Source organism: Pygoscelis adeliae, unplaced genomic scaffold (genome assembly GCF_000699105.1).
Source record: "Pygoscelis adeliae isolate BGI_AS28 unplaced genomic scaffold, ASM69910v1 Scaffold26, whole genome shotgun sequence".
NCBI lineage: Eukaryota > Metazoa > Chordata > Aves > Sphenisciformes > Spheniscidae > Pygoscelis > Pygoscelis adeliae.
This window is the reverse complement of record NW_008825104.1, coordinates 347,823-359,824: the sequence shown is the minus strand read 5'-3', so window position 1 is coordinate 359,824 and position 12,002 is coordinate 347,823. Positions and strand designations below refer to the sequence as shown.

At 39.5% G+C, this 12,002-nt stretch overlaps 1 protein-coding gene across 1 annotated transcript in view; it reads right to left on the bottom strand.

Annotated features, from left to right (window-relative positions):
- GLIS3 (GLIS family zinc finger 3) overlaps window positions 1–12,002 on the bottom strand; it is a 175,989-nt gene that overhangs the window by 41,616 nt on the left and 122,371 nt on the right. Inside the window, exons 4-5 of the mRNA XM_009327217.1 lie at window positions 11,333–11,494; window positions 9,763–9,873 (exon numbers count right to left, since the gene is read on the bottom strand). Of these exons, the coding sequence (XP_009325492.1) occupies window positions 9,763–9,873; window positions 11,333–11,494 (273 nt within the window). The remainder of the gene's footprint in view (window positions 1–9,762; window positions 9,874–11,332; window positions 11,495–12,002) is intronic.

The following is a 12,002-nucleotide window of genomic DNA, read 5'->3' as shown; positions in this document are numbered from 1 at the left end:
TCATAGAAGGAGATCAGGTTGGTCAAGCAGGACCTGCCTTTCATGAACCCGTGTTGGCTGGGCCTGATTCCCTGGTTGTCCCGCTCGTGCCGCGTGAACGCCCTCAAGATGAACTGCTCCATAACCTTCCCTGGCACCGAGGTCAGGCTGACAGGCCTGTAGTTCCCCGGATCCTCCTTCCGGCCCTTCTTGTAGATGGGCACCACAGCTGCTAACTTCCAGTCCACTGGGACCTAGGCAACTGGGCCCTCCCCGGTTAGCCAGGAGTGCTGATAAATGATGGAAAGTGGCTTGGTGAGCATTTCCACCAGCTCCCTCAGTAGCCTTGGGTGGATCCCATCCAGTCCCATAGACTTGTGTGTGTCTAAGTGGTGTAGCACATTCCTAACCATTCCCCCTTGGATTATGGGGGCTTCATTCTGCTCCCTGTCCCTGTCTTCCAGCTCAGGGGGCTGGGTACTCGGAGAACAACTGGTCTTACTATTAAAGACTGAGGCAAAGGCATTAAGTACCTCAGCCTTTTCCTCAGCCTTTGTCACTGTGCTTCTCCCGGCATCCAATAAAGGATGGAGATTCTCCTTAGCCCTCCTTTTGTTGCTAATGTATTTACAGAAACATTTTTATTGTCTTTTACTGCAGTAGCCAAATTAAATTCTAGTTGGGCTTTGGCCCTTCTAATTTTCTCCCTGCATAACCTTACGACATCTTTGTAGGCCTCCTGAGTTGTCCACCCCTTCTTCCAAAGGTCATAAACTCTCCTTTTTTTCCTGAGTTCCAGCCAAAGCTCTCTGTTCAACCAGGATGGTCTTCTTCCCCATCAGCTTGTCTTTCAGCACATAGGGACGGCCTGCTTCTGCGCCTTTAAGATTTCCTTCATGAAGAATGTCCAGCCTTCCTGGACTCCTTTGCCCTTCAGGACTGTCTCCCAAGGGACTCTGTAAACCAGGCCCCTGAAGAAAGAAGGGTTCCTGCTCTCTCAAGCCCACTGTCATGTATATGCTGTGGCAGGGAAGTGAAGACACACAAATGCAGAAAAGGATATTGTTTGCTACCAAAAATGAACCTAAAGAATACAAAATGCTATGGACATGCACTGACAGCTGTTTACAGAGTTTTGAGACAATGTGGATTTTTTTTGGCATGTGTGTAAATGTAATGAGGGTGACAGCACTTATTACTTCTGGTAATGAGACATCACGCTGCTGAAGCTCACAGGAATACAAGCTCAGGGCAGAAACCAAGTGCAGGGAGGAATCATGATGTGAAATAGCAAATGGTAACATCAGAATGCACCAACAACCTCCTGGTTATAACAACTGCCACTGCTGCCAGAGCACCATGAAAACCATAGGGGGAGTTTCGATGTTTCCTCCTTCTTGGAGAGCAGAGCTCTACATGCACCACTGGCAAAGCATATACCCCACGATGGATCTTTCTTGAGAGGCATGCCTCATGCATCCCATCACAGCGCACATCACTGCCACTGCAGCAGCTGGAGGTGGGGTCAGCCACAGCCAGTCCTCCATCACTTTCAGGGTCTGTTTTCCTGTTTCTCACCGACCACACTCAAAAGAACTGGTCATTCGTAGACTCAAAAGTTTTCCAACAAATTGTATGATTAAATTCCTTAAACACTGCTGCCCATTCCTAATCCCTTTTTGCCAGCATCCCTTTCAGGGGAAAAATTGCTGCACGCCATGGTGCCTGATTTATATTTCATTTTGAAAACAGGAAGTAAAGGGATTAAAGTTGGGGATTAAAACACTTACTCTTTACTGCATTTTTTCTGCAGAATAGTTTCTTAGTTGCCATGGGCACTGCTCACTGACCTTTAGCCCCTGAATGCACTTCTTTTTGCATTAGTGACACCTTTTAAATGGACTCCACAGAGAACAAATGAGGGAAAATATCCTTATGTTCAACTGCTCTCAAAGAAAGAAAATATATTTGCTTCCCTTTCAATCCATTCTCTCCCTTTTGCAGTTTTAACAGTGAAATCTGAACTAAGAGTTTGAACAAGGGCAAGTGAAACCTGAAAGATGCAGAAGCAAACTGGGCTTATACTGTAGGATCTGGTTGTTTGCTCCCCACGAGGCAGGTGTTCACGAACAGAGCAGCTTCTCCAGATTAATATAGTCACATAATGGACAATGTCACTGGTAACTAGCTTAGTGCCTGAATAACCTGCTGAAATACCAATGATGTAATGCTCTAACCCTCCTTGGCTCCCTCTTTCCTCATCAATTAAACATTCTGAGTTCGAAAAATAAAAAGAAGTGAATTTACTTCCTACAAGAAACACATTAAGCGTTGTGTTTCTTGATTCACAAAAAAACCTAGTTCAAACACTGAGAAATGAAAGGAAATGAAAGGAAAAACTGGAAATAAGTGTTGTGAAATTAAATAAACCAAAGATACTAGCTAAAGAAAATCACCAGACATTGTTTTCTTCATGTTCTCCACTAAATCTAAATGCTGGCGTAAAATTTTGTTTATTCCAAAATCTTCAAACAAACTGGTAGCTTCATCCATTGTGCAGTAAAATCAACATGTAGTCACAATAAAAAAGCCTGCTTCTACTGTATAATAATGTAAACAATGAACAATCAAGAAGTATGCAGCCCTGTACGAAGCAAGAGCTCTGTATTATTTTGCCGAGGGAACAATGTATTTGCTGACATGACCCACAAAATACAAAGGTAGACAATCTCTCAAAACTTTCTAGAAAACTCCATGTTAACCTGTAATGAAAATGTCTTATTTCCAGAGAAATACTGTTCAATATCATATATTGATATTGATATAAAGACATGGGATATCATGTCTTTAAGCACTTGGTTTTTCTCCCATTTCTCTTAACGTTTTCATTGTAAGATGGACAGGTTTATATACATTATACATAACAGGTCTCTAAGAGAGAATAGGTGAACTGTTAGAAAAGGGATATAAAATGACTAGGCTTCAGAACAATTCAGTCATTGAGATCTGCCTCTAAAGGTGGAGATTTTATATCCCCTTTTTGCTAATACGGGGGGTGCACAGTGGCAGAAGAGCAATATCTGCAGGATTATTACTAGCTGTGCAAGGTGGTTTCTGGAAAGCCCCCTCAGTTTAGATGAGAACCCTGGTCAAGGTCAGCACAGGCCACTCTGCCAGGCAATTCCAGGAATTGCTTTGGCCAGACAATCCATATCGTTAATCATTATTTCCAACATGCACCACACCTAGTGTGGACAGCTCTGCTCTACTAGCCTCTACTACAGTCCAAGTAGGAGTAGATATGGCTGAGGTGTCATACAGCCTGCTTCACCTCAGCAGTGGAGTGTAGCACCTTTTTTCTTTATTGTCATCAGGAAAAGTATTCTGAAAACTTCCAGCCATTGCTAGCTGATGGGTTTTTGAAAGAGCAATAAATGCAACATGGAAGAAATCATGCACAAATAGCAGCAGGATTAAGGAGACCCTGATTGCCTGTCTTTTATTCCTCCTCAGCACAACAAGGCCTGAAAAGATCTCCTTCCAACCAGATATAACAGGAACAAATCTTGGAAGAGTCCATCTTCACTGGGAGAGTGTTTTGACAACTCCCCAAAACCACTGTTCAGCCATCAGTTTACAATTGATCAATCTGTGTCAAAAAGGAAGATTATTAGGCAGAAATGAACCAAGCTGGAAGTCTTTGCACATATCCCTTATCTCCTAAGGTCTCACCACCCCCTTCATTCCTTAGTGATTTTGTAGATGTACCATATACACTACAATTCAAAAAACCTCCACCAAGTGTAGACAACTTTCAGAAATGTCCTTTGGATCGCTTTTCCCAAAGCTATGCCTCCATGATACTTGCTTTCTGGCAGAGACAGTACAAAAATTCTGTCCTGGAAAAAGCCAGGAAAATAGACACAAGCATAATTGCTGTGTTAGACTAAGATTAAGTACAAATCAAATAAATAAATAAGGAGCAAAATATAGTTAAGCCTAAACACTGCACGCTTTAGCAGATCTATGCTCCTCTGCATAGTATTGAAAAATCCAGTAGAGACCTAGGAGTATCACTTACTATGTTATGCATCTGCTGAGGTGTTAAGCTATCTGGTCAGCTGAATCCATGCATGGTTTCCTCAAGACCCATTTGAATGAGCTAACATAATGCAGGTTTCCAGAAGACAGACAGCTTTCAGAGGCAATTGTCAGGTAAGCATTCAATATCTCAAAGCTTGTCTGTATAATGTATCTAATCCATAACTAATTTACAGAATAAGATCAAAGACATGATCTTGGGCACTGTTAAAACTGCCGAAGAATCAAAGACTGATCAGCTGAAAGATGGTATTATTTGGTATAAATTGTCTTTCAGTTCAAGGCCCAGACTAAGACTTTTACATTCGCTTTAGCTGGTCTTGTTTATCTGAACTGCTCAAATTATCTTTTCCTTTTTTCCACAAAGATTGAGCTAATCAGTTGCATCCTTATCTATTACACTTTAATTAAATGGAAACAATCTTTTAAATCTCTTTTTTTGGCAGGACACACTGGCTTAAAGAACTATTATACATGACAACAGTTGTTCACTGTTTTATAATTATGGATAAAATTAAAACCGTATCTAAAAGCATAGCCACTGCATTGTTCAGATAAGGTAGGTGTTACCGAACTGAAGTTCTCCTTGCCAACAGCTATACAAAATCAAAGCAATCTTTTGTCCTTTTTTTTAATTATCTCTTATCTGTTTGAAAATGCACTTTTTAAAAAGAGAAAACCTTTAAAAAAGGCATTAGACATTGCAGATGTTCATGACAAGGTCTACACAGAGCCAGTGGAGGGTCCATTCCATTCACAGTGGGACTTGCACTGTAATACTTAAAGGTGAATTAAATATTTCTTCAGATTTACAAATACAGACTTCTTCAGCAAGACTCCTGCAGAAATAGCAAATTGTTCTTCATGGTATACTTGGAGGAAACAGGTAACGTTCTTATACTTGTACAAGGCTGAGGGCTAGGTCGCACAACAAATAGATCTTCATGAAGAGCATAATGGTAGTGTTCACTTTCTATACTGGTTTCAGATCACTGCATATGTAATAGTGCAGGCTCTGGGTTTTGTAATGATATGTTGCATAATTTCATTTTCACTAACTTCAATAAAAAGACTTATAAACTAAAAGAGCTATTGATTCATATTTCCAAATACAGTATCATCAGTTCACAGATGAAAGAAATTTGCTGTTTACTGAAAACACAAAGTGTAACCAACTGAAAATAAGCTTACTTGTGTCAAGTAGTGCCCTATTTTTTGACTAGTCAGAGACTCCACAGGATGACTCAAGGAACAAAATTAGTCAGCCCTGTTGAAGATACCAAAGCAAAGCTGTCAACTGTAGCTTTCCTTATTAAAGCTGTTCTACAAATAAGAACTATAGGATCTAATAGGCATAATGATTCACCCTGACTTCATGTGGACAATATTTCTACCATTAACAGCTGCACCTAATATTATAGGCTGGCAATCTTCAGAGCCAGTCTATAATAAAGAATAATAAATAAATAATAAGAATAATAAATAAATAAATAATAAAAATTAATAAGAATAAATAATATGAAGATTAGCTGAAGAAAATACCTGCCTCACTCATCCTGCTGGTTTCCTAACCTTTTCTTCTGATTCTTTGCGCTTCCACAAAGCAAGCCAAGTAACTGTATTGTTTTTACTAGGTATTTGAAAGAATAAATGAAATAGCAATTTCAACCCATTTATTTTTCCTCCTTGTCCTTGTCTTTCAAAAATCCTGCATGTTTACCATTGATTCTGGAAAACAATCAGTTTAGGCTGTTATAGCCCCTCTTCATATAAAAGCCGCTAGTTCAGGAAGCGACTCAGCTAAAAACTGGACTTCTCTCCTTTTTAGAGTTTCCCAAAAGGAAAAAATCCACTCATTTCACTTTCTGGTCCTGGTCTGCCTTGAAAATACACGGAAGATTGAAAAAGCTGAACAGTTGTTAGGTAATTATTGATGTGAGGTGAAAAGAAAAGGTAAACAGTTCATGAGATCCTAAATTAATATGAGGTCCAAGCTAGATAAAGATTAGCAAACACACAGCATGTCAAATGTTTAAGTGGCATTTGCCTGTATGTACCAGAATGCTTTCTAAACTGAGAATTTAGTTGAACTCTGCATATGGAAAAAATGAAGGAAAGAAACAGGGTGAAAGATGAGAGAATATAGGAGTATCTGGGGCGGAAGAAAGTCCTGGGACTGGTCTTACCACAGCATACGCACCTCAGCCACCTACAGATGTTCAGTTTGGGTTGCATATCCTAAAGACCCAAAGCTACAAAGGTGGAAGATAGAGTAAGAAAGGAAACTGAAAGACAAAAGGATTATAAAAATGGCATGAGAGAAGCAAAAAAGCAGGAGAATATATAAATTAAGGCTAGGCAGCCTGAAGGTTATTTTAAAGTACCAATTGAGAAGCAGATACTTCCTTCAGATCAGGCCCAAGATCCATCCAGACTGCTTTAAGTTAGGTACACTGTGTCCACTAGTGGCTGGCATTTCAGGAGAAAGAGTGAGAAACTGTAAATAAGCAGTACAGAATAACCATGCTTTTCCCTAATCTATTCAGCTTGATGTTGACTCCTATCCTGAATCATGATCTTGAAGCACCGATATCCCTTGCAAATCTCATGTTTCTTTTTTAACCCTGACTCATTACCCACAGAAATATCCAGTTCCCTTTGAATCCCACATGGCTCTTAGCTTCCATTATATGTTGTGGTAATAAGCACCACATGGTAACTGTTCAACTTACAAAAAAATCTTTTAGGTTTGTTGTCCTTTCAAAGTTGAAAGGAGGAGATGACTAAGAAGAGGACAGGTTTTAAAAGTAATTGTAGTCCAGGGGCATGTTGTGCATTAGCATTCCTCTCAGCATCGCTTTATGCTCTCATTTTGGGTGCTGTCTAGTTTTCTATCACTGACTTCCCTGCTTAGAAGGAGCTCCATCCATCTTCCCCAAGGGAAGATGAAACCCAGGCACAGTCAGCAATTTTTACTTTTTAAAATAAGATAGCAAGCACTGCTTTTTATCCCACCAACATATTTTAAAAGTACAGACTGAATATTATGATGCATAGAAATTATACCTAAAATGTTTTGCTAGACGTTTTCAGCATCTGTTCCCACGTGTTTGCATGGTATTTGTGTACTTGTTTGCCCTCATGTTTATGAAGAATTTTACAAATTACACAAAGATGATTAAAGCAGACATGGCTCTCTTTACTCTTCTGCTTTCCTTTGAAAAGTAAATGAAAAATTATTGTTCTACCCACTAAAGTGCTTGCATTAAATGTATTTGCACCAGGATCTTCTTGGTCTATAGGACTTCATCCCATTACCTGGAGAGATTCCCAGTTAAATGTACTTAGTGGATGGCTGGGGGCTGGGGGTTGGGAGGAGAAGGGGAACAGTGGCTGTCTTACAAGATTTGCAGAAAAGGCATTTTTGCCTTACATGGTAAGCAATAAATGTGTATCAACAAAAGTTGCTTAAAATAATTCAGAGATGGAAATTTATCTATATCACATTGCATAATCTGGCCCTATCTTAGAGGGCCAAGGAAAGTGTCAAAGCTTTGAGGACAGATCTAGCAAATCTGGGCTGAAGACTCAAATGTAATGTTTAGCACCACAAGTAGCTGATTGCACTGTTATAAATATATTTCATCCTGCTATTTTAAGTCTATGCAACATCAAAGACATATTTGCAGGTACAGTCTTGGAGAGCCAACAACTTAAGACACCACAATAATGCCACTTGGTGCACAGGGGGAGGTTAAAAGGAGGTTTAAAAGCAGTCAGGCACAATATATTAAATGAATCCATGACTAACGGGGTGTGACAGCAAAGGGTTTCATTCTTTTCAACAGAATAGATCCCTAGGGCTGGAAGTATTACTCCACTGTGCCTTTATCACCTTGGAATTTTTATGGTTATTTTTGATGAATTCACATTTTTGTAAAGATTTTTTTGACATTAAGCCAATTTTCACTTTTAATTAAAGCCATAAATAACCTTAATTCTGCATTAAAAGGTTTATTGTTTCTTACTTTTTATTATTATTACTGCCAGGAAAGATTTCAAATAACCAAAGCATGATATTAGTTATCAATTTTAAGTTCTCGAAGGTCCAGCAACTATGCTGTACCTTGTAAACGTTATACATTGCAAACTTTATCCATGCTTTAAGTATCCAGCTTGATAGATGCCACAATTTTTCTTTTCTTTTTGTGGAGGTTTGGCTTATTTTCCCTTCCATATATCAACGTATCTCAGGTGACCAATGAGCTTAAATTAATCCTTATCAAACAGGGATGAAAAAATAAGCAATTTTAAGTCTAGAATGTGCCCATAGAGAGTCAAGCGAGGAGTAAAAAGGGCCAGGTTTAAACTGTTTGGCACAAAGAAGGAATGGGAAATGAGCAAAATCAAACAGTGACTGAAATGCAGGAAGGAAAATCAGAAAGTCCATTATGCCAGTTTTACTTGAGGCATCACACACAAATTTCTCAGAATGCAATGCCTTGATCAGCATTTACTTCACATGCTTGTAAAAGACAGTGCCTGGGTAGCTGAGTTGCCCTCCCGGGATAGGCAGAACAGGGCTCACAGACCTCCTTCAGCAGTCCTGCCTGTGGACAGCATGCACAGGAGCAAGGGAGCGAAAGCACGACTTACTAAGGTGAAAATGAATGCTCAGTTACTTCATTTCTGATACAGGAGTGGGCACTCATAAGTTTAAAGGAAATTCCTCAAGAATACTACAGGCCAGCTCCTCAGAGGCTGACATGCAGGTCTCTGCTGCCACGTCCTGCTTCAACAAACCATTGAATCAAAACTTACTCTTCGAATTTGTATACTGCAGCTTTAAAGACTGCCACTTAGTGCTTCCAATGCTGTACGAAGCAATTTTTTTGCTACTTTCTATGAATGGCTGTGCATTTAATTTTAAAACTTCTAAACTATAACTTGTTTTACATGGGGCTGACATCTCAAAGGTTTATCTATCCCTACACAAGTTCATGCATGTTCCCTGTTTATCAGGACGAGTCTCCTTTAAAATGAAAGCTTAGATTTTTGTCCTCAATGATCTAAACAATCTAATGAAATAGTGCCAGTGATTAATAGGAGATACAATGAAAAACGCTCAGGAAAAAAAAAATCATCCCCTTAGGTCGCAACTCAGCTCTTCAAAGATGTGCTTATACATATAAACAACTGTTGACTCATGGACTTGACATCCACAGGGAACCGGCATTGTGAAATGTCTTGGTATTTGGAAGTGTCTGGCATATGGAAATAAAATTTAATCTCACATACTGTTCATCTGCCCTCAAAATCCATCCTTCCATCTGAGACCGGCCATATAAACTGGGTTTTGTATTACTATGTATTTACCAAGTGGCAGAACTTTAAAAACAAAAATTTCTGTTTTTAAAAATTATTTTTGATTTGCCTCGCTATGTATGTTTAGTGATTAATAATCACATCAGAAAATAAAAAGCATTAAAGCAGGCAGCCTCATTAAGTCAAAGATGAAATTATCATCTATATAAGAACCATATCTATTATTTCCCATTAACGTTTTTCTAATCAACAGTCTGAAATCAGCACAGGTACTTGAAGATGCATTGAAACATCTAATATTAGAACACTGACTTCTCCACATAAGCTTTACACCAGTCAACATGGTAGAAAATTTACCTTTTTCCTGACTTGTTGGTCTTTGGAGGAATGGGCTTTCACATGCTTTCTCAGGGAACTTGGATCTGTGTATCGTTTAGTACATCCCAGAATCTGACATGCATAAGGTTTCTAAGTCAAAAAAAAAGGATAAAGCAGCTGTTACATCATAGATTATTTTAACTCAAGAGAATCCCTTTTGAGCCTTGACATGCTGCAAACCACATTACTACAGAACACAAATGTTGTACATTATTACAAGCAGAATGCTTGGTAATTTATTAGAAAAGGAAAGGAGGAAAGTAAGGCTTATAAGGAAGAGAAACCGAAGGAAAGCTTTTATTATGGCACCTTTCATTGTTACCTTTTTTTTTTGTAATCAGTACAATGAATATTGCTAGTTATACTCACAATTCTTCCACCCTCAGAGCAATCTTTGACTTAATCAGAAATTACATTCTTTAGTAAATCAGGTTAAAAAACCGCAGTAAAGGCCCAGATAGACTGTTTAGGATTATAGAAGAATCTGCTTCAGAAAAAGAGAACAAGAAGAAGTGTTAGTTTACTACATTACAAAGAGAGCAAGAAAAAAACAAAGCAAGCATTGAATACTGAAGTTTCAAAAATATTACACACAAAGATACACATTTTAATGCGAAGTACATGACAAACACCTTCAGCTCACATTTTCTAATAACACATATCATTTTAGAAAGATACCAGTCCTGTAATACCTTTATAGTTTTCTTAAAAGGAAGCCCGATAAATCTAACTCACCAAATAAATACAAATCTCTACAAAGGTCTCCTTCTGCCTGTTCTAACCTGTCTGTCTTCCCTGAAGACCTGTAGGTCCACAATACAGAGTATTAAATGAACATTAGGTCCAACTGCTTGCTGAAACTAGCTATTTTGCAATTTAGCTATTGGTGTTTCACAAAGCATTTCTGAAAACACCTTGTACAAATTATTAACTTACCAGCCATACTATTGACTATTTGAAATGGATAATTTAAGTTTTGTGACAGCCATTTAATTCAAATGGCATTGTTCTCGCTTTCTTTCTGGACTTCTACCCTTTGGAAACTGCTTGTCTCTGACGAAATACAATCTTTTGTTATGAAACAAAAGTTTTTAAACAAATCTCAGCTGTGACTCAAAGTCACAAGCAACAATTTGTTGGCATGAAGATTTTTAGGTTTACAAAATTATTCTTCCTCTCTTGACTTTCTGGCACATGCCCCAGTCTTAAGTTAAACAGTTTTTGCCAGAGAATAGCAGTTATTATTGCAGATGGCTTCTGTGTCCTTGCATAGTGACTTCAGGTTCCATAAAGATCACCTAAGTGTGAGAAAGTTACTGCCTCTACCTGCAGCAAAGCCCATGGAGCTGTGGCCTTTTTATCAACTAGTTTGGCCCATCTTCATCCATGCTTACATTACTGGGTCACTTCTCAAACAGCTTAAACAGCCTCATCAGACAGTTCTGCCTCCCATCTCTATCGTTATGGGCTACCTGCTGCCACCAAGCTGGAGGAAAGGAGCACACAGTCTAATATACAGGGGACTGCAATGTGACTTCTGCTTCCTTACAGTGTCCAAGTGTGTCCTCTGGTGCTTGGCGCGGTCGCTGGAGTTGCTGAATGCTTTCTGGCAGCCAGTGTGCTGACAAAGGTACGGCTTTTCACCCGTATGGCTCCTTAAGTGAATCTTGAGATTTTCTAGTCTGGAAAAGGCTTTCTTGCAACCCTCAAACTAGAAAAGAGAAAGAAATTATTTGAAAGGAAAGCACACACAGCAGACCGCAACAGCAAACACCAAGCAGGAGGGTGAAAGGGCTTGCAGAGACCTCCAGCCTGCTATGGCTGGATGCCTCTCCAGAGCTGAAGAAAGCCTGGCTTCTCAGTGTGGGTGTTGCTGCAGGGTTTGAACCATTTAGACCGTAAGAATGTATTTATCCTCCCTGCACATGGCTGAATTAGAAAACTATGTCCTACTCCCATTTTACAGATGGGACACTGAGACCCAAAGAGACCGGTCAGCTCAGAGCGCAGCACCACTCAGCCTATCTGAGTGGTGCTAAAATGTTAAAAACTGGCTGGACGGCCGGGCCCAGAGCGTTGTGGTGAATGGAGTTCAATCCAGTTGGCAGCCGGTCACGAGCGGTGTTTCCCAGGGCTCAGTATTGGGGCCGGTCTTGTTCAAGATCCTTATCAATGATCTGGACGAGGGGATCGAGTGCACCCTCAGTAAGTTTGCAGAT